This window comes from Melozone crissalis, unplaced genomic scaffold (assembly GCF_028551555.1).
Source record: "Melozone crissalis strain CALT ecotype California unplaced genomic scaffold, PUWL_Pcris_2 ptg000023l_1, whole genome shotgun sequence".
NCBI lineage: Eukaryota > Metazoa > Chordata > Aves > Passeriformes > Passerellidae > Melozone > Melozone crissalis.
The window spans coordinates 21,996,140-22,020,478 of NW_026535801.1; the positions used below are offsets into that span (position 1 = coordinate 21,996,140).

At 36.5% G+C, this 24,339-nt stretch overlaps 1 protein-coding gene across 1 annotated transcript in view; it reads right to left on the reverse strand.

Moving 5' to 3' along the window:
• Window positions 1-24,339, reverse strand: part of UBR3 (ubiquitin protein ligase E3 component n-recognin 3) — a 95,905-nt gene that overhangs the window by 12,526 nt on the left and 59,040 nt on the right. The window contains exons 28-32 of the mRNA XM_054277508.1: window positions 23,614-23,814; window positions 22,675-22,811; window positions 17,103-17,188; window positions 9,488-9,593; window positions 2,467-2,567 (exon numbers count right to left, since the gene is read on the reverse strand). Coding sequence (XP_054133483.1) covers window positions 2,467-2,567; window positions 9,488-9,593; window positions 17,103-17,188; window positions 22,675-22,811; window positions 23,614-23,814 — 631 coding nt within the window. The remainder of the gene's footprint in view (window positions 1-2,466; window positions 2,568-9,487; window positions 9,594-17,102; window positions 17,189-22,674; window positions 22,812-23,613; window positions 23,815-24,339) is intronic.

Sequence of the window (24,339 nt, forward strand, 5' to 3'; positions counted from 1 at the left end):
AGTATGTGAAGCCTTTAAAAGTTCAGCCCATGTCCTAGTGTGAAACTCAAAAGAATAAAGAGGTTTCACAGTGTTTATTTTGCTTGCTACACTACACAGAGGGACACATATCAGTCTCATTCCCATCTCTGCAAATTGGTTAATGCTTGTAAATGCTCTGACCTCCACCACTAAGTTTTTTCTGTAGCAGTCTTCTTTCTTTCTGATAGGTTCAGATCAATTTTCTCTTCTGAATGAAGAGGCTGAACAATAATGACATTTTTATTGCTTTAATCTATGTCAGATTGAAAAAGATACCAACACCCATCCAACAGTTAATAGGGAAGCTAATGCAATTCCCAGTCTGAATTTAAAATTAACAGCTAATAGGGAAGTTAATGCAATTGCCATCTGAAGGGCAAGAGATGAGATTTTGAGTCCTCCTTAAAGAGTGCTCTCTACTTTTAAAAAACGCATTGTGTAAACAAAAAGGCTTTTGAGTACACATTTGAAAAACAATGTCATATTTGATTAAGGACACAATGCAACTTACTCAAGTCTATTGTTAAAGGAATTTACTGGAAATATCTGTCAACACACTCGGGCATCAGCCTCCTGTGTGTATCCCAGTGCACAGCCAAGTCCACGGCTCCTGCATGGCAAGGGCAAGGCAGCACAGACAATTCAGGAAGCAGGAGGGTCAAACAGATTTTGTTCACCCCTATTGCTGACCTTGTGCTTACCATGAGACATTTCACAGGCCTCTTTACCTCAGTTATACCTCAGCCCTCTACAAAGAATGAATGATATTGAATTTGACTTTGTGACCTACAAACCCATTGTAAAAGTACTAAACAAATTTGTTATGGCTTATTTTTGTGAACACCACTCCACACCTCCAAACAAAGAATTATGAAAGACTTTCTTTTCACTCTGCTTAACCATTTTGATGAAACAAAAATTAGGAAGATAAAAGGCAATTTATTTCCAATTTAATGGTTCACAGATTTGAAAGAGACACATTTATTTTCTATCTGCCACTTGCCATTTCTGTCTCAACTGCAACCTACAGTACACCTAAAAGCAAAGACAACACATGCTGCTGATATGAGGCATTTCACAGAACTCTCCACAGAATGCCTTACTATTAATTGAATGTTGTCTTCTCTAGGATAATATATACTTTCTTAAATGGTGGTATTCAATGCTTGGATATTGACTACAAAGACACCACTGGTTTGTACTTTATCTTCAACACTTCCTTCCCTGAATTTCAGATGTTAGTCTCATTAAACTTCTATTTGCTGTTTTTATACTAGTTTGATTGAGTCCTTCCAATAGAGTTAATTTAAGTTAAATTGTGTTAAAAAAAGGACATTTTTGACAATAGTCTTCCTATGCAAAACATTTTATTCTTTTAGTATTTTCATATTCTAATCATCTTTTGGATATACTTAATCCATAAGCATGCACTTAACAATTGGATACGATGATACTGAAGGTCTTTTCCTACCTAAATGATTCTGATTTTAAGTGTATTGAATTGAAAAAACAAACCCACAATGTTAATGGATACATACAGAGTCACTTTAGTGGAATTTAAACATTCAATACCAAGGACTGAACACCTCTTATGGGGAAACAGTTTCTACTAAGGTGTAAGCATCAAGAGCAGAACAATTCCTAAATTTACCTATTCAAAAACTACCAAAACTCAGCAGATATCAAAACTGCCACACAGATCCCATGGGAGATATGAAACAGTAAATATTCACTTTGATATTTACTTTGTTTGTCCTCATTTTCAAATAAATGTACAATTACAAATAAACAAGCCAGAGACCAGAGGGTCTGAACCTCTATTCTGGAACATACATTACCTATTAGCAAGAGGAACCAGGTTCAGCTGGTCCTTTTACACAGAAAAAGAAACTTAGGTTTTAAGACAGTTCTGATTTTAGTAATGAATTTTTAAATTTTTTAATCTCTTTAATATTTATTCATAATTACTCTGTATGCTGTCTCTATTGAAATCGCTGCATTACAGCAATTATTATCTTCATATATGAACTCTTACATAAAACTGCTGCAACTTAAACTCTGAAATTCAAATTAAATTACAATCTTTCAAATTTTTAGCCCTTAGGCAAAGAAAGCAAGTTCAACTTGAAGTATTGAGCTGTCCCTCTAAGCAAAAGATGAAGGTCAAACAAAGGACACTTTTCTTTCAGCAGAAATACTTAATAGTTTCTGCTCAGCTCTTGTATCTTTAATGAATAGTTGACTGATAAGGTAAAAAGACAGGGAGCACAGATAAACCTGTCAACTCAGAACAAAAACTTCTGTTCAATGCCACCTTTTGTAGATAAGGCAGAAACATTATTTTAGAATACACAGTAGATCAGCTATGATTTACCATCCTGCAAACCATCATGAAAGCAGCCTCATCTACATAATAATTTAAATATACATATTTTTGTAACATACCTCTGTGCAATGGCTGAGGCATGGTTAAAATCTGGATAAGCAAAAGGGATGAGACATCTCTGTAAAGCACAGGAACTTCTGGCAGTTCTTCACTTACCAGCCTGGAAATAAAACCAAAAGAAAATCACTCCTGATACTATAAACCCATGTTCTTATTTTATTTTGTATTTATTTGAAATAGTATTACATTTGATATCAAGCTTACAAGCCTAATACCTGACAATTTGCTAGCTGATCTCAATTTTAAAATGGATCTCAATTAAAAAATGTAATGTTACTCATATAATAACTCATGAGGAAATTACCATTTGGGCACATGATTGTGTTGAAATGTTTTAAAACACTGAAAACTGCCTGAACTCCTTATGTCTATGTAAAGAGTCAAGGAATATTCAAACACTTGAACTGGTTTCCAAAGCATGGCATTTCACACATATACCTGTAACCAGGCTGTAACAATAAGGAATCCTCATAATACATTTAAAGTTACAAGGAATGCTCCTGCTGGAAAACAGAGACCTTAGAAAAGCTACTGCTTTCCTTCATGTAAAGAAATGAAGGCTCAAGCAGCCATGACAGGTGGGATTATGCAATCTTACACACAGTCTTTATTAAACTCCCTGGATGTCTAGAAGGAAGCAAATCAGCACAGAGATAGTACAAACTGTCCAACTATCCAGATTTACTGATGTAACATCATCTTGTTTTCCTACACTAAAAAGCAAAAAATGCTTGCAGATAGGATAGTTTCTAGCTTTGTGTAGCAATATTCAACAAAATTCCAACCAACATTATTCTTCAGGTCAAACGGCAAAAAAAAAAATCAAATGGTGAAAAATCATTCTTCCCAGTTTTAACTGATATGGGGCGTGATGGAGATCTCAAGCAGGAGCAGCTTGAGATAAAATATGATACACACCCTCCCCATGAGCCTTTCCCTTCTGCAACACACACAGGTGCAAAGAGCTGGCTGTGTTCTTACTGCCCTTGGCAAGCAGGGGTGCTGCTGATCTGCACTGCAGGAGCCACATGGAACTCCTGGTCTGACCCTGAATCTCCCACACAGAGCAGTCCTCTGCCAGTGGCCAGCAGTGCTGCAGAGGAACCAACTGAGCTCCTGCACTCCATGGACTGCAGAAGGCTGCCCACGTGTGGTTTGTGGATTCATGTGTGAGATCTTTACTGTCCTTTAACAGCTTTGGGGATTCAACCACTTCATCATCTCCGAGGCCCATAAACATGACCCTGCTTTGGAAAAGAGACTACGTAATTATTGATTTCCTGAAAACTCAGGCATCTCTCTACAGAGGGCACTTCCAGGTGTCATCTGTGATATGAATTTTAACACTCAGAAACAGTCATACAAGAGGAGGATTAAAAGAATGCTTATGGTAACATGGTTGACTGATCTTGTAAAATGAAGCGAGGGAAAACATGGTCTAACTGGTCCTTTTGAATTAATGAACCCAGACAGCTACAGAATAAACACCATCTATAACCCTTTTGCTATAATCAATCATTTATTAAAATTATTGTTTCAAAGCACTGCAATATACATATATATACATATATGTATGTGTGTGTATGTAAGCCTCCTAAACAAAACCCAAATATTCTAAAAATCAGTATATTGAATTCTAAAGAAGACAAGGGCGGCAAAAATTTGTATCACACTGCCAAGCTTCATTTTCAAAATTATACTGGCCATGAAGATACTCATGTCACTATGTCTAATTCTACTTTTACCTACAGCTAGTTCTACCCTGTGATCTACAACGCTGAATTTTAAAATAACCCTCATTGTGTAATGACTTTAAAACCATGGACATCCCTTAAATTACTTCTCATCTTTAATTCTTGGGGAAAATTTAATTTGGAATAACATTAAAAAAATCTGACTCCCTCTGGTCACATTTAGCTGAACACTTCTTTCTGACAGAGGTATCAATATTGTTTAATAGTTATGTAACAACTAGGTCAAATACCAGTTCTGTCCAAATTATTATATACATATATATCTATATATCTATATATCTATATATATACATCAACAGAATACCAAAATTGATTGGCATCAACATCACACATAAAGCAACTCATTTGCATGTGCAGGACCAACTTAATTACTTTCCTAATTTATTCAGTTCATAAGAATTGAGAAGCAAAGCTACATTAAATGTCAGGGGTTTAGATAAGCTGCTTTTGCTTGCATCAAGCACTGCAGCACATGAATCACTTAAAAATTGCTCTGTCATTTGTTAAGAGCCTCAGAAACTTCTTCATTATAAAAATGGAACTGAAATTACAAAATGTGTTTAGAAATGTGTTTTATGGAAATTGTCCATTCTGTTAATCCCTAATGCATATATGCAAGCTTGATAAATCTGACTACAAAAACTTGTGCCACAGAAGCACTTAATAAAAAGAAAGCAAGTAAAACAGCAAATAGGACCAAAGTGATACAATATGATTCAAATGTGTAACAGCTGTATGCTGAAGCAATTTTTAAAAGGGAGTTGGTGGTAAAAGAAACTATCCATGTCCTAAAATGAAAAATGCAAACCGCAGCTTTCCCTATGGAAATGACCTCTCCTCCAGCCCAAGGTAACTGGGCTGCACCCCTCTGTGCCAAAACCAGGGCTGCCTATCACCTGACAGCTAAGAAACTGCCTCTGTATTCTGCATCCTCCTCCTGGAGAGCAGTTATGCAGGAGTCACTTCTTTGGGAATGGATACAGAGAAATGGGAAATTCTGTTGTACTCTGAAATAAGCAGCATTTTGCTGATGGTGGTTCCTTATACTTACGCTCCCCATTCCCTCTTCTCTCAACCAGAGACACTTAAAAGTTTTTGGTTGATGCTAATTATAAAGGTAGAAATTCAGAAGGTAAAGTCAAAGCTCTGAGCCTCACACCTCTTTGAACTGTCTGACAAGAAAATTTGAGACACAGGGACATAGGTACACCTAAACTAAGGCTTCATCAACTAGGACAAACTTGTATTTTCTCCACAATTTGCAGGATAAGAAGCAAAGCACACAAATCCCAGATGGCAGAGAGGTCAAACTAATACACAGCTTCTGATATTCACTGCAAGACAGCAGAATCCTACTATTTATTCTGGCTGCACCTAAGGATATAATCACAATTTCATATTTCTCTTCGCTGTGCCACAGCAGATTTTCCAGCAGGTCAGTTTCTCATGATACATTCACTGACAGTACTAACACTGGGCACCTCCCGTTCTCTTTTACCACGCTGCCCCCAGCAGTCCCTCGGCACCCGCTCCCAAACTCATTCAATTCAAGCTTTTGAAAACATGGATTTGTTGCTTGACTGTGTTCATGCAGCCTGCCTAAGTTCCATCAGCACAGCCAAAGAAGATGGTGAGCTATAGTGCAGGGGAAGGAAGAAACAGCCAAGAGCAAATACTCCAAAGCTGGCCCTACTGTGAACATCTATGTCCTGCACCATCTGTCCTGAGAGGCAGCTGTTTCAGGCAGAGTTTCTGTTCTATGGAACAGTGCACATAAGTCCTGCTGCAGCACGTGAGTGTATAGGCCCCCACTCACATAAACCTTAACCAAACCCTGCTATCCCACCATTCCTACTCTCTCTGTCTCAGGGTATCTTCACAAAAGCCATGGGCTTTTTCCCCATTTCACAACAGTTTCTGTGATGGAGATGTGATTTAAGAGGTTCCTACACACAGCTGCTCAGTCCTATCCCTGAATTGCAGTTTGTTGCCCCAGTATGGCACCATAAACAGTCTCTGATGTGATCTAGCTTAGAATGAAACATCAGTAAAACACTGCAGAAAAAATAACCCAGCATTTCAGTTTATCATGCAGTTCCTCCCTCCAAGTGCTTCTACTGCAAAGATCCTTAATGTTTTATCAATCCATTCTTTGCTGATATAGTCTGTCTATCAAAATAGACACAAAAATTTCAGCCTTCTTAGAGATTTAAATTTTAAAAAACATGTATATCCTTTCATCTCATGTTTGTTGTTCCTGAAACGGTGCCTGTTTGGACTAGTCCATTAAATTCACATCTGGGTTTAGTAATTATTGCCTCCAGCTGCTCCTTGCCTGCCCCCTGCCAGAAGCTATTATTCCCCCTTTGCACCACAATAATTGTTTATTTGATCACTATTGAAACCAGATCTGCCCCAGAAGAACAATTTGCTTAAGTACAGCCTGTGGGACCAAGCATACATTGAATTTTGCAACATAAACTGCACAGGAGAAATAATCTACTAATCCATTCACAGTTCACCAGACTCAGCTTCTTCTTTTTCCCCTTTATCTTCCAAAGAGCTCACATTATTTAGGCCCTTTTTGATAGTCTATCTTCTTGCTCAAGATTTCCTTATTTCTACTTAACCTTTCTGTGGCTGCTTGAGCTTCTCCCTATCTTTCCTTTCAGTTGCCATTTTCAGCTACAAGGAGATCTAAATACAATTGTAGAAGACATTGGATAAAACTGGTGGTTTTGGGAAGTGAAGGAATTCGGAGAGACTCTTTACAAGGTACTTTTATCAATTCTCCCAGACACAGGAAATCTAAGGCATTATTTATGAAGAATGACAGCTGAGTTGTAGAAAACTGAGACAAAAATTGTGGGTTCTACATCTGGGTAGTTCTATTTGTAAATATTTATGTATATTTAAAGAAAATAGCTACAATTAAATGAGAATGAGAATACAATGTAATGGGGACTTGTTTTCCACTGATTTTTGCTTGCAAGTGGGTTTTTTTTCTTTCAATTTTAAAAATTATCCTTTTAAATAAATGAAGATTAAACTAGCTTCTCTGGAAAACTGCTTTCAAATCAAATAATAATTTAAAGTGAAAATTAAATAGAAAAAGATGGCATATTGGTTTGAAGATATTTTTCTTCTGTGACTTCCCTAAAGTTAAATTGTTTGGAATCACAGTAATACAGTCAGAAAATATAGAACTTTTTCTCTCACTGACATTTTTTTCTATAAGTCTTTGCTTGAAGTCTCATGTGCAGGTCAGGCTGATGCTTTAGGTGACTTGGTTAACTTCAAAGCAGCAGAATGCCATTCACATCTAAAATCTGCAATGATTATTTCTCCACCATCCTCTTAAGATTTTTCAGTTTTCAGCAGTGTGTCACCTTCTAACTGCTCTGAGTACTCTTCCCTGTACCTGAAAAAATCTGCTATTCTGTATCTCAGAAGGATGTGTGACTCTAAGAAGTGTGCAATCAGATCATGCACACCAATCCTATGAATGCCATCTTCAAGTCAAACTACCACTTCAAATTTCTGCAGTATAATTACAGATAGTCATTTTATGCTCCAATTTATACATGAAAAACATGTCCTCAAATTGCCTCCTTTGTAGTGTTCTGGTGCCTGCAAACTAAGGAAGGAAAAACATTCCAAGAGTGAGCAAAAATCTTCCAGCTCAAAAGCATCTGTGCCTCTCACCAGTAAATTCTTTCATGGAAAAATGGATGCTATTTCAGTTGTAGCTTCCTACAAACCATTTAGGACTTTGTGCCAAATCAGTATCATCAAGTCTACCATGAAATATTGAAAACCAGTGCAGAAGACACAAGAACTGCTCAAATGCATTCCCAGCATGCAAACCCTTCTGCAAAGCAAGGCATTACAGACCTGCAGTAACATTAAGTGATTCAAAATATTGCCAGTGAAATCTAACATGCTGCACTTTAGCCTTGACATGACCAAGGCATGGTGAATTCCATCAGCTCTGCAGGCCCCCTCTATTAACAAGCAGCTGCTTCCAAAGCCAGCAAGCTCCTCAAATGCCAAAATGAGAAGTGCATGATCTGTCCCACAGCCATTGTGGCCACATGATCTTAATTCTGCTGCACATAACTCAGCCAACCATACACCAAATTTATTAACATCATCCCACTGCTCAATCTAGGTCAGGGCTCAATCAGAATCACATGAAAACAGACCCTCAAAGCAGTCTGAATGTATGCTGAACAGGTTTTCAGGTTATAAAATGCCTGATACTTTCTTCTGCTAATAGTTTATAAATTACTCTCTTAATATAGTTTAATTACTCCAGTAACCTAATGTTCATTGCAAAAAGAAGCCTGGGTCCAAGAGAAAAATAAAATCATAAACTAGAAATGAGAACAATTGTTTTAATAGTCTTCCCCACTTTGCAGCTAGGATTGTGGCATCCCAATTCTAGATCAGTTTTTGAAATTGCATGATGCTTCCCACCTCAGGCTCCCAGAAGCACTGACAAACACACAGCTGCAGAGGCACTAAAAGGAAAGTCTTTTGACATAACTGCAAGCTACAAAATGTAGAGCTTAGGACGAGGAAGATGCTTAAGGTGCTAAGAGAAAAAACATGTACTGTTTTCCTCTTATGAGGAAAAATCATAATCTGGTTTTAGGCAAGAAACCTTTCTCCTCGTCATCAAGGTAGAATCTGAAAAGTGATGGGTCTTAAGTCAAGTAAGGAGATGAGTCCTTGCAGAACAAAGTACATGGTTTAATTTATTATATTGCTAAGCCTTGTACAGCTGTGTATGTAAAGTTCATCTTTTAAAGGCAAACTCAGATCAGTAACTTGCTTAAAAATAATAAGCTTGATGAAAATTTTAAGCCTAAACTATAATTATTTCTCACATATATTAGACCTATTTACAGGTATTAATCATTATTCAACTTTCCATAAGCTACCAGCTTATCTCAATATAAATTTTGTTGAACATCCATATCAAGAACAGCAGTGCCCTATTTACTTGCCCAATACTATTTAATTTGCATGTGCTTAAGCCTGCAAGAGATGCATTTAAACTTTAGCTCAAAACTGGTCAGGTTTCCATGTAAAAGAAATCTGAAAATATATTTTACAAATTCATACATACAATTTTTAGATGTTAAGTCTCCACCAGCATACCTCACAGAGAATTTAAATTAAGACAAAGTTACCCAAAGTCCCTCTGCAAGGATGTTTCTTTCACCATGCAAAACTGCTACAGGTAAATTAAAATACTTGCTCTGAGTTTGTCTCCTGCGAGGGCTGGGTTAGTTTCCTCCAGGGATTGTATGCAGAGTCTATACTGTAGAGGCGCATGTGCATGGCCAGCACGTGAAACAGCTGATCTGAAAGGGGAAGAAGACAGATTGCTCAGTATTACATACAGTGACATGAACTTTTCACATTAAATTGCCATTGTGTATTTTATGAGATTCTGAGGAGCCTGTCACGTCATTCCAAATATTTTTATTAAGGATTGATTTATTTTTTTTTTTAAAGGATTTGAAGAGAAGTAAGATTTCAATAGAAGGCAGTGAACACATGCAGATATACAGAAAAATGTTTCAGAGAAAGGTCATTTAGAAAGCTTTGACCAGATCTCCGTTGTTTTGGTGCTCCATGTTCTTAATTACAGGCCCTTTTAAAAAATCCTGTTTCATATGCTGTTACATTGCCAAGGTTCTGTGCTCACTACACTTCCCTCTCCAGTTTATGCTAGAAGCAGTGATTTCTTGAACAATTACTCTTAACAGAGACTGATACAATTTTAATTTATTTACTTTTGGCTTCCAATCCTCTCTCTCACTGTTAAGTTCTGTGCACCACATATTTGAAATTAAATCTAAAATTGCTACAAGTCCTGGCCTACAGCAGGATCACTTTGGTTCTTCATCTTTAAATGGTTTATTATGCTTTCTGCCTTCATATGGTTATTTTGTAGGTAACTTCTGGACAAAAAAATCCTGAGACCAACAAAAGCCTGATTACACATCAATGACACTAATGCAGCAACAGTCTTTATAATGTCACATATTTGTCTGTACCACCTGCAGGCAGAATTTGCTGATACTCACAATTTCAAAACCTCTGTAGTTCCACTCTATCAAAAATATAATTCGCAAAACACTTGTAGAATTTTTCAAACAGAGGATGCATAATTAGTCATGATGATTTACTGCAGTATTTTACATTATAACGCACATTTTATATTTATCTATGAATCATATGATCACACAAAGACAACATCGAACCCTTCCTTCCATTAAGCCACCCAAGAAGGCAAGCACCACTTAGGTAAAGAGCATTTTCAGAAAAGTACACGCAATAAAGAGCACAGAATGGTTTGAGTTGGAAGGGACCTTTAAAGGTCATCTAGTCAAAGCATCCTGCAATGAGCAGGGATATCTCCAACCAGATCAGGGACTATTCGGGATTCAGACTTCACTTTTTCAATGAATCTTTTTTTATCTTCATAGGTTTATACTGAAATAATTAAAGTATCATTCCCCACAGTTTTGCCTAGTTTTTTCTTCCTGTCACACTCTATCTTCCTATTTGGTGTCATGCTTTTCTCCTGTTCAGTTTTCTAGGACCCTGCTTTCTTTCTCCCTTTCATTTTAACTTTTTCCCTTAGTATCCTGACATCATCTTTCCTCTCCACCCCTTATCCTATCAATTGATCCCTTTGCATATTTCTCTCTAAATCTCTCTACATCTCTTTAAAACCCACTTGCTCAGCCTACACACTTACAGGTCCTCTCTTTCAAGTAGAAATAGCAGCTATTAATTTATTTTCCATAAATAGACAATTACTCAGAGGTACGCAATGGCCAAAAGAGTCGCATGATGCAATCAGCTGACTGCCAGAGCCTGAGGGCTGTAATTAGCTCCTGGGGTTTGTAAAATAATTGGAGCTGTGGATGGCATTGGAATTGATAGCTGCCACCTGCTTTCTGAATAAAAACAGTCAATGAGGACAAAATAAGTCATCTTTTCTCCTGGCAAGAGTTTCTGAGCCAAACACTGCTTTGCTGATAAAGTTGAAAATATAAAATCTGAAAATATACTTGTATTCCATCAAAATAATAAAAAAACCCAAACCCCTCAAGCATGGTTTTATTTGGAATGAAACCCATGAAAATATCTGTGCCTTTTCACTAAAATGAAGGCTTTTTTCTCCCTAAACTATTCCTTGCTTTAAACAGAAACAGGCAACTACGCAAAATGAAAAAAAAAAAAAAATTGAAAATTGTTCAGGGTAATTAATTCATCCCCTATTCCTTTAACAGCTACTCTCCAGAGCTTTTACTAATATGAAATTAAGCAAGCAAGCATCAAATTCTAGCCCTGGAGAATTTATTAGTAATCTCCGAACGTGTAACATTTACAGAATGGGGACACATCGCGGGAGTGCCGGGATCTGCCCAGGAAAGCGCCGCTCCGCAGCCCGGGAAGGCACAGCGCCATTGGGGCCGCCATTGAGGCCGCACGAGCGAGCGGCTCCTCTGGGCCCGGCCTCGCCGCCCCGCAACAGCTCCGGCCGAGGCACACACCGAGCTTCCTTTCTGCCTCACACCACAGTCACTCCAATGGCTTTACTCACCATTTACTGTGACTACGAACTGCTGGAGAAAGCCAAGGGAAACACCAGAGCACTGGGAAGCGAGAACTGGCAACTTAATTGTGCACCAAGTGCTTGGTGCACCAGCACGTCCTTATGCCTGAGGGACTGGCACAAACCTGCCTTGAGCCAGAGGAATACCCGAGGGCTTTTCCTGTGTATTTGTGGAATGCATAACTCCAAAACATAAGCCTAAAAATACTGAATTTCCTCCCATTTACTTATAGCCTACTTGGAACCTTTAAAATACATGTAAGGACCGTTTTTAAACAAGTACCAGCAAAACATTACCATGACAATGGCCCACAAACATCAATCGTGGCTAGTGAAGAGTGGGAAGGGAGGCCATAACCTCACCAGGTATCCCAAAGCCCTCTGGCCCTCACAGTCCATCCTTCCAGCTGATTCTCTCCAGGAGAGCCCACCCTTGTAAGGGGGAAAGGCAGGAAAAAGCTCTGAGTCACCAAAAGATCATTCTTAACCAATTCTTGTAGAAAGAATATTAATTTCAGACAGCGCAGTAGCAACAAAATTTGAAAACATTTAAATACTATCCTCCTCTTCTAACAACCTTGTAATATTTGAGGCAGGCTGCATCCAGATAATTTGAATAAATATAAAAATCACACAATTTGAATGCACAACATAACTCATTGCTGCAAGTCATCAGGGGCTTGGGAGAGTTCTAAAATTTAGATATTTGAATGGGCAAGATTACAACTGTTTTAAAACATGATCATAGACTCGAGTATTGCCTACACTGACGCACTGCTGGCAAACTCTCTCAGCTTATGTCTTTGTTTTCACAGAATATATGTAAAGCTTAAACAACACACCATAGAATCATCCGGATTAGCAGTTAGAACTAGCTTTCAGTCCTATAAGCATTTCTTAATCCATTTCTAAAAATAATGAAAATAACTATTGTTATTTTGTTATTGTCACTGCTGTTCTTGGTAGATTTACTTTTTGGAGTTAATCTATTGTGAGAGAGGAGCAATAAACTCAATTGGAATCTGTACATTCAAAAGAGCAGCTCAATGGATAAGACACTGTCTTTGCACTGAGACTGAAGCTGTTCGAGGAAGCATTGTAATACTGCTCTTCTCACAAACCCCAAAGATAATGGGTATTTTGTCTATATATCCACACTGCACCAGCACTTGCAGCTGCATTCTTTACTGTTTTTAATAATAAAGCAGACTCATTTTACAAATGTTCACAAAGCTCTTAAAAATATTCTGCTGTGTCACAATGCAAAAAGAAGTCCACAAAGGCAGTTTCACAGCCCTTTTCAGTTTTAGTGTGATATGCACAGCACAAAAGATGACTAAATAAATTCAAGACATAAAAAGACAACAATTTTTGAATTGTTGTTGGAATTTGTTGTTGGAATTTCTACCAACAACAATGGTAGAAATTCTAAAAACACTGTGCTCTATTGACAAAAATTAGCAATTCAGGAAGTTGGGTTCAGATTTAAGTTTTGGTCTTGTAATCTTGGTTTGATCTTTGCCGAGCTGATCCCAAATTTCTGTGTAAGTTTTGCTGCCTTTTTTCCTACATGTTTTTTTTCTGGTCTCTTGACTGGTAAAGTAAACTCTCAAATTACCAGAGTTCAAATCAGATGATGTTTTCTGTTATTCATTCCAATTCCACAATGTAGAGCAATGTGCTGTCATAATGAAAACAAACAAAGGAATGAGCTGCCTTTGCCTTACTTGCAATAGTCTAGATAATGTGTTTATACCCCCTCTCTTTATTTTAGGACATATACTGCTGTCATGGAATTTTTTGTCTTGATCCAGATTTCCCTTTTTACATTCTCTAAATTGGCATTCATATTTACAATGTGAAAACATCACAGCAGTTCACTGCAGGTGGAATTGAAAACATCCTTGTCTCAACTGTGAAGATCTTACCAGACCAGGGATTCTTCCCCCTTCTTCTCCCATAGTTTCCTGGGACTATCAAGAAGAATGTAGATTATAACTAAAACCAGTTGATACAGCCAGATGGGACTTGATTGTCAATAAGGAGATTGAGAAATACTTTTCTCCTGGTAGAGATTTACATAGTCCACTTAGCAACAGCAGCTGCAAAGACCTGCTGACAACATCTTCCCATTCATCACTGATCCAGTGGACTTGAATCAGTAAAAAACCATGAAGGTCAGCAAAAGCCTATTAAGGCATTAAGACTGGATAGTCTTTACAAAATCTCTTACATCTTCACTAAGTCTTAATTGCTGATGAAGCAGCTAATTACCCTCTATACCAAACTCACCAGTGTATGACATCAACTTTAGCAACAGAATTCTAACAGTACCTATCCTTGCTTCTCCCACACTACATATTAGTGGCATACCAAGAGTTTTAGAAAATACTTAAGATCATCTGATGGTGAAAAACTGCTTTTTCCAAGTTAGCACGAATGGGCACCAAGGGTCTGCAGACTGACAGCTCCTAACTGAAAAAAAACTCCAAACCAAGCAAAAAATCCAAAAAACCAAATCCTGCAACACCAAAAAGCCTAATCAATGACAGAAACCCGCTGTAGCAAGGCATTCATAAAAACTTATTTTATTCTCTTTATTTTCAGTGGCTGCAGAGAGCTGCACAGGACTCTTTGCAACCATATCCACATCAACAACTATAGGAAAGAGAACAGCTGCAACTCATCTTGAAAATCCTAAAAGAATTGGGTATTTCTCCTAACAGGAAATACTAAGTGGCTCCAAGAGTCACTGTCCATATTGATAAAATGGAGACAGCCATTACTTTCAACATGGTTGAAAAATTTGATACAGAAGAATCATGAAGAGAAACAATGAGTTTCTATGCTCATAAAAACACTAAAAGCACTGATAAAACTAACACCACAATCAACATAAAGGCTTCAAGTGAATGAGAAAAAAAACCAAAACAAACCAACCAAAACAACTCCCATGAAGCAATACTGTTTCTCAATGTTTAGAGCCATTCCAGAAGTTACAGAGGTGCTAGATATCCTACTTAAGAAGAAATTAAACAACTCTTAAATAATTTTTTGATGTCCAGTTGTAAATAATGTCCTTTCCAAGTAAAGCAGTTGATGGTGCAATGCCAGACTGCTGTTTGTGGGGAGCATAAGGATAAGGAGCTCATTTACAGAGAAACTGAAGCCAGAGAACAAGAGGATAAAATATTTAATCTTTACCCAAAACCCTAGTCCTATCCTTCTCACAAAGGGGAAAAAGAAAAAAAAACAACAACAACAAAAAAAAACACCACAAAACACAAACAAAAAACAAACAAACAAAAAAACCAAAACAAACCAAAACACCCCCCCCCCAAAAAAAGAGACTAGATAGACAGAAAGAAAAGTACTATTTCAAAGTTTAAAAAGGAAGATTATAAATTCATTAATATGTAACTTTAAAATGTTGTGGAACTGTTCATCAACTAGTGCAAGATTACCAGAGTACAAATAGCAAAGAAAAACATCTCCATAAGTTAAAGAAAGGTCACAGAATTAGAGAATGCTTAGGGTTGGAATGGACCTTAAAGAGCATCTAATCCCCATCCCCCAGACCCTGCCATATTCCATTAGACCAGGTTGCTCAAGGCCTTTTATAAAAACTGTACAGAGAAATCACAATTATTCAGCCTTAATGCTGAGTTGTGACCCTGTTTGGTAAATACAGAACAATGAAGACAAACAAGTCTATTACACTTTATAAAACAGAGAAATAAGACTTGTACAGTTGTTACATATCATAATTTTCCCTAAACTCATGAGAATTTGCAAGGCCATTGACTCTAAAACTGTAATGTATTCCTTCAAATAGGACTTGATTTTTAAGTAAAAAATAATAGGATACTATGCATTTTTTATTGCACACACATACAAAACTTTAAGCCTTAAAATGGCAATTTTGCAGGCAAATTTTCTTCACCATTCTTCTCACAAACACTTGGTCAGCGATACTAAGAGCTACATTAATCATTCTTAATTTTACTTCCCAAGAGTAGCTGCCCTCATGGTGCAATCTACTTAAACAGCTCTTGACCTATTTGTTCCCACCATCTTCCCTGATCTTTGCTGCTGTAACAGCTCACCTGGGACAACATATTCCATTCCCCACAATATTTAATCACCAAACTTCACAGTTGTTACAAGATTACTACAGAGTGGTATCTGCAGAACCTGGCTGACTAAATTTGCACACAGTGATCCAGAGACGTTCTTTTAACACATGCACTTTTCAGGTACTTTGGTTGGCTGAGAAAGGGGGATAATGATGGTGGAGAAAGACAATGTGCAGTACAGGTTAAAACTACTTTTTAAATTAACAACATAGAAATGAAATTAGTTGGGCAGTAACAGAAGACTTTTGTCCTAGAGGCAATGTGGACAGCATAGTGACAACCTGGTGAGAATTCTTGGGTAGCTTGTCACCTCAAAGGATGAGGAAAGCATCCCCTGGAAATTGTGTACCAAAAGACAGGGATGGGCCTAAGCTTTCTTTTTTCCTATGAAATCTGCTGCTATTGCTACATAAGCTTGACTTAAATAAGCATTAGTAGCAGTAGCAGTATTCTGGCAGGCTTTCCAGTTTTTCCTGACAAAAGAAAATGTCCACTTGTAACTGTTAATATTCCAATAAAAGATTAAAATATTTTCTTTTAAGAAAAAAACACTTCTGGCAGCAAGAAATTGCTTTATTTGACAATAACTAAAGATTTTAGAACAACAAAATTTGAAAGTTGCTATGAAAGAAAATTTGAAATACTTTGTGAAAGAACTAGACAAATTAAAGACATGAGATATTGTAGCTGCATATTTCTAAGTATGACACCAAGTCATGAGCTATATTAGCATTCAGAAAACAAACTTTTTTCCTATTGCTAGCAACAACCAGGGTGAAACAAAGCTTTCCTGCTTCACCCTTAATATACTTCTAGTGTTACTCACAAAAATGCAAACTTGTTAAAAAATATTACATGCATAGTATGACAATAGATTTCTAGATAATTGTACTCACAAGACATGAACAGCTCTAATGAAGAATTTGTGCAAATTATTTTTCAGATTTCTCTAATAGAAACAAAAAATCAAAGACTCCTTATGGCAGAAAAAAATTGGTTTTAGAAGGAAAAAGTTGATGTAATTTAGAAAATACCAGAAAAAACCAGACATCTTTAGTCAATATTTTAATAATTTATCCTGCATTTAATAACATGGAACTTACTTAAACATGATCTTTTCCCAGCTGTGCTCGCACCTCCTGAACACAAATTTCCTCCTCGGTGGACCAGCTCAAGTTCCAAGTTTGTTCTGTAAGAAAAACACAACAGTATTGAATGGAACAACATTATTCAAGCTTCTACAGACACAAATGAATCATGACAAACTCCCAGCACACACTAAATAAAATAATACTGTGAACTAATATTCAGTGTGAAATACTGCCAAAATACAGCTCAGAACAAAACAAACTTTATTAAGATTGTCATATATGGTTTTAAGTACTATATCAACACAGTACTATATTGAGTTGTGAGAGAAAAATTAAAAAGTGTTAATTCTGTGTCTTTCTTCTGTATGCACACACAGCATAATAAGGGAATTTATGTGCAAATCTGGAAAGACAATATACAGATTGGCTAACTTTCAGTCAATCATATATATCTAAAAAACGTTCTCTCCATTGGCAAAGCTTTTGTTTCACTTCAGACAATCAGAGAGTACAATGGATATGGCATCAACTAAATATGAATACAGTTTAAATTATAATTAAAGCACTACCCTTTATAGATAAGTTAGTTAATAAAAGCCTTGGAGGTTAATTCTGAATGAAATGCTATTCACTGCAGCTCATTAGTATGAACCAGTAGTTGTGTCACTGAATCTCTGCACGCCTCACTGATGCTTTCTTTCTCAGCATTACTGTAATTTGATACTTAGGCACCAATTGTTTAGGCCAAATTTGATAATTTTGTTTAATTTTGGAATTGGATATTTCAGTGCTGCATCTTTTACTCTCAAGATTTGGACCAAACAATTTATGTTATATTCTCTGAGAGCCTGTTTTAGTAAGTCAACATACATTTTAAAAATTAGAATAAAGAAATATTATTCTATTATTCAGAAGTGTTGTTTTGCTAATTCAATCCAAACTGCAAATCTCTTTCTAAACATATTTTGTCCTTTAATGAGAAATGAAACAATTTTAGGTTTGATATAATGTGACTGAATTAATATTAAAATCTATTCTAGAATTTTAGGCACATAACATATCCAAGCTAAGAACACCCCTCCCCCACCATTTAAGAAGAAACTAAAGGATTTTTATTCAAAACAAATTATTTTCAAAAATTTCAGCTTCATCAATTTGAAAGAATAATACATTTTGATATGCAGTGTTTGTTAAGATATTTTCCTATGTTTTTAAAATAGCAACATTTCTGAATATTCCTATCCCTAAGTTTGCAGTTTATGCCATCCATTTCTGAAGGAATGCTTTAATCCTCTCTACTCAGAAAAGGCAATTTAACATTGATAATGTGCCTGCTCAGAGCTCCATCTGGTTGCTGCTGATAAGGGCATCTGTGTGACAGGGGAATTTTCCACTCTTCAGGCGATTTGCAGTGCTCACTGAACTTCTGAAAATCTACCAGCAAGGAAGCAGGGACAGGGATTTCATATTAGTGGACAAAATAGCAGCTGTAGATCAGCATATGCTGGTTCATCATGGGAATATGAAGGAAATCAGGATGTTTTATTTCTATGAACATTCTAATAACTAATTTGTAGAACAAAACCAATGACAGTCTTCCATTAAAATGAAGATAATTAAGATTTAAATCAAAAGACTACCTGAATGTTTAAGAATAATTTTCTAGATCTACAATTTTAAATTTCCCTTTCACCAAAGCATATGTGCCATTTCACAAAAAAAACCTCAGGGACAATTCTGAAAAATACCTCTTGCTGTTACATATGAGGTGTCATATAGTACTTTTTAGTGTAAGGAGTGTAAGGAAAGTTATTTCTGTAATCACATACTCTGTTCACATACACGATACCAACTCTCACCTCCCACACTTCTTCACTGTCCTCAGCCTTCAAAGGCAGCACCCTATAGCTCAGCTTTCTTGGAAATGTAAGTATTAACCTTTTCCTTCAATAAGTCTCTTTGAAAACATATCTGTAACTTGGCATAAAAATGCAGAGTAGAAAAAGCATCTTCTGTGAAAATGAACACTGATCCTTCAGAAAATATCCTACATCAGGTACAGACCTCAATCATTTTTGAAGGAGACCAGTGCATCTCCTCCCTAATTTGAGCTCCCTTCTGCCGTGAAGATTTGTGTATCCTCTGCCCTTTACTGAAGAAAAGTAATGAAGAAAAACTGGGGGCATCTGATAGAAGTGTGGAACACAGAGAGGTCTCTGAAAGAATCCTTTAGTATCTCAGAATTCTCAACATAAAGGATAGAGAATGAGAAAGAAAATCTATATAAGTGTCTTCTTTTCCTATCTAGAAATCTCAGCGTCATTCATTGCAGCAAAACATTGTGTAGGACACTGCCTTTATCCTCCTCACTCACAGAAAAAACCCTGAGAAAATGGATTTCTCTCAGCTGTCCTGACTCCTGATTAAAAGCAGACCTACTTCATCCCTTCCTGGGGGCTTTTGTTAAAGGAACATACTGGGGGTGGGAAGGGTGATTTCATATTTCTGGGAATTCATACAAGACAGAGTAGAGGGAAGTAAAAATGCAACATCCTTTCCAGAAAGGGAATATATTTGGATGGACTTGCTCTTCCTATTGGGACTATCATTTTTCTCACTTCAATTTACAAACACAACACATAGAAGGAAAAACCCCAGATACTGAGTCACAGACTCAGAAGGAAAGAACACATGGCTCTTACATTTGTCTATACATAGCTGACAGAAAAGCCAAAAGGTTTGTTTGCACAGCCAACAAAAGCATGAAACCTACTGCTGTGCAATACATAAACAATCCTCCAAGACACCATCACAAATCACAGTCTTCAATGCTTTGAATGTGGAACTATTTAAATTAAAGCTAGGCACACGTGATTTGGGAATGACACCTACACTCATCTCATAAATGTCAGCACAGACAAAGAGAAATGCATGAAAAGGGTCCAAATGTAACAAGATATGACTCTTGGAAAAGCAGGAGGTAGCCAAGGAGCTGCTGTTCCAGTTGTGCATGCAAATCAGGATGCCAGACTGAGAATGCCTCTTTTGCTAGGAAAGCAGGCAGCAGCTAGCCCTCCCACAAGGTGGTAAAGAGTTCTTTTGTAATTTTTATACTCTGCTACCGGTGACATATACCTGGGTAAGCAAAAATGAAGAAAAGTAAGTTCCTTTTTTCCTGAAGGACAAAGAATAACCTGCAGCAACTGGCTACGTATTGTTTAACATTCCCATTCCAGCATACAGTAATCCACTGCAAAGCTGGCATTCAGCTGTAAACCAGCATCTTTTAGGACAGGAGATGATATCATTTTCTGATTGAAAATGGAACATGACTTGTAAGAAGATTAAGAGTGTTTAATTCACATGAAAATATATGGAGTTAATAAAAATCTAATTGTATTCAAATTGCATTGTATTCAAATATTCATCTAAGCAAAGGTTAAATATCAGGAAAAACTGTGAAACAGCTGTAGATGGTCTAACCAAAACCAGTTAAATGCTTCAGAACACCTGGAGCTAGAAATGCTCAAAGGTTACTGGTTGGTAAGGAACACAAGGGTATCATTACCTCAAGAAAAACTCTGGATGGAAATAAGGAAGAAACAGGTAGAATGACAGGAATCGTTTACAGAAAGTAAAATTACTTCAGTATGTAATTTTAATTGTGGATAGTCCATTGTTTGATTACTTAAAATTAAATGCATAATAAAATCATACAAAGCAAACTCTTCCAGTTTGGAAGATGATGTACAGATTTATTTCCATAAATACAAACTGTAAAGTTATATTAAAATATCTTTTTAAAAGTTTAATTTTTTAACTCTGTAGTTCTTATGCAATTATCAAGTAGTAGAAGCATGTAAATCTGGATTGCTGCACTGAAAAGCAAGACAAGTTAACCACCTTGAAGCTGATCTGCCAGGCTCCCTCATAAGTGATCTTATGAGTTATAGTAACAACACAGAAGGCTGGATCCAACACCTGAAATTCCTCAAACTGTATAAATGGAAAATTGGTGACACAAGTGTGACCCTAACAGGAAGAGGTCACAAGGAGTACAAGTGACATATCCTAATCTTAGTGGTCAGCCATGATTTCTCCCTCCAGCAGTGCAAGCAGCCAAGAAAAGCGGCTCTGGTTTGAGGTATTTTTAACTCTTTTAATGAAGACAAATTCTGAGCTCTGTGTGTAAATATAAAAGCAACACATAGATACATTTAAAATATGTTTAGCTAGCATTTTAAAAGTTATATGACATTGCACCCAGAAATGTATTTTAACACCATTTCTGTATCTTAAATGGCTGTCAAGTTATGGTTATAAGTAATCATACTTTGATATGCGAAATATTCGTTTTGAGTCCTTTGTGTTTTTGGAAGCGTATTTAATTGTATTGATCAAACACGTAATTGCTAAAATCCCAACATTACTTATCCTTGTCTAGCATACACCACTTAAAAATACAGAATAATCTTTTAACTTGCTGTGTATAGAATTTCATAGCTCTTCTGTATCAGTTAAAATACTCTGAAAGAATGCAGATAGTATTTATTTCAGCAGAAGAATATAATGATCTGTGTTGGAGGAGAATTCTAGAGATTAGATGGCCTAACCTCCTGTGAAAAGCAGAACCTTACTGAGTCCTGCTGAGTGGAACTTCCGAGTGCTGCTGAGCCAAGCCTTGAATATTTCCACTGCTTATGTACTACAGACACTCAGCAATGAGAGTTTATGAAACTGCAATTAAAAAATGTTACTCAATGGCATCACTCCTATGCTTGCAGTTTCTCTGCAGTCAGCACTTTCCCTGCAGGCTTCACTAAGCCAGAGTTTAGAAAATTATTTGCTTAGTAAGTATATCAAGTTCTTATGGGAAAACCTGGTATTACAGTAACTCTGAATAGATTAACCATTCAGACTACGTTAACATGAATGGTATAGAACGAGGGGCTGATTTTCTTGGACAGCATATGTGACACTGACAGCTCTAAAACTACAATCAAACATCACCAAAAAAACACTGCTGGTTTTGACAGTTTTTTAGCAGTCTAAAGACTATATGAAGAGAAATTCCTGGTTATTGATGTAATAAAAAAGCTCTTTCTGTGATCTTCTTTTAAGTGAATAAAACTAATGTGTGACAGAGAGATAAAACACATCTTGTGATTTAAAAAACTAGCAATATGGCAGTGATACAGGAAAAAATCTCATTCTGTAGAAGACAGATAAAGTCGATTTGACAATTTGGGAAATGAAAGCCAAACAAGAAATGCAACATAAAATTTTGATTTATGGAAAGCAAAACCTTGAATTAAGAAGAAAACTAAATAAGCATAGGACAAAGTTCTCTGGGTTTTGTGCCACTGCTACACATAGTAAAAATGAACCGGGAGATTCATCTTGCATAATGCCTGTATATGAAATTCAGAAAATGTAACCTTGATGTACTGAGTATGCAAAAAGTCCTTTTTGGAGAGGATGAAATATTTTTAAATGCCTTTTTTTTAAAGAAGAAAGCTATCTAGTGACTAATATCATTAGTGAGAAATACAAAAGAAAAGATACAAAAAGAAAACATACCCACCTGGCTACAGAATACATAAACAGGAAATCATTGTCAGGTGATCCAGGAGTCTTACTATAATCTGTATACTTCTTCTGTGTGGTACTTTTTATATCTTTCATTACAGATTCCATTTCTTTACTGAGATTGGTTTCAGACTATGAACAAAGACACAAAAGAAGATTAGTTAATTTTACCTGAAGAAATGCAGTAGCTGATTATAAAGTGTAGCACTTTCATATTTGTAAAACACATTTGCAGGTTATGAAAAAGTGTGCATTCACAGAAGTGTCAGGATATTTTGGATAGTGATTTTGATTTGTTCTGAATATGAAAACATAACTGGTTTTTCCATCTCCTAAGTTTAAGAATCTCAGTGCTTGTGCTATTTTAAAGTATATTTGCACTGTACAGGTACACAAAAACACAGAGCATCTCGTTGAGACTTGAAGGTAACAAAATTTAATATAATTTATTCTGTCATTCAGAGGACCTCACGAAGCTTTGCAAAACATGAGCATCTGCAAATTGTTCTTTCTGTAAAATGAATAATCCATACCTTACAAAGTTCTTAAGAGACATAGTTTAAATAGCTTCCAGTTATGAGACTATTGCTGTTTTTTCATTGCATGAAAATTACAAATATATTTTATATTACATGACTTTGTTCTATGTAAATTACTATGGAGAAAACTGAAAATGTACCCAATAAAAAATTATATTAATCCATATATTAAATTATATTTGTCACAGCTTTCAACTGTTTATTTTTAGTAGGTAATGCAGCAAACGCTCTGAGTTTCTTGATAAGAAAATAATAGTATGTTGCCTTCAATATCAGAAGAAAACGAACTTTCCGAGGTTGCCAGGATTCTAAGAGATCACAAATGCAATATAATATAAAAACCGAAAGGTAGAGGCAAATTAACAAGGATCTTTCTGCCTTACACTGATGCTTACTGGGAAAGTTCCCAGCTGTTCTTGAAGCTCTTCCACCTCTTGCACAAGATCTTGCAAACACTTGTTACTGTGACTTTGCCAAATGCTTCTTTCCATGTTGTTTCCAGGATAACAAGGAAGAACGCTGTTGGCAAACTGCCTACACAGGGGACAGGTAAATTCTCCTTTGTCCACTGAAAAACCCTGGAGGACTTGGTCATTCTAAAAGGAAATAAAAGAGATGGAGCTGAAATTTGTAAATGATTATTGGTTTTTAGCTTGGTATTTCAGGTGTATACTGAAAAAAACTAAGTCTAAGACCTAAAACTGTAAAGAAAGAATAATTAGAATAGTTACCCATTTTTCTGACAAAAGTCTTAGCTACTAGAGACTGTCTTACAATTCTCCAACTCAATTTTCCTGATTTTTAAGCACTCTCCATTGTCAACAATATCCCCATAATAAAGTAGAAAGTCTTCAATGGAGTATTTCCAAGATTTCAAGTGTGCTGTCTCTTTCTGACAATTCCCATGAAGTTTGAGACTCCAAGTACAGGCTGAAAAAAGCCTAATCAGGTAGCCATTGGCAGGCAGCATGAAAAGGACCCTGATTATTTCTTCTATCACATGAAGGATGAAAGAATGGGCACAGAAGTACACATTTGGAAACTGAGGACATATCCTCAGTGCTCCTGTAAACTGGCAAGAAATCTTGCTTCAGCTTCATGAATTGCCTCCGTGGTTTCCC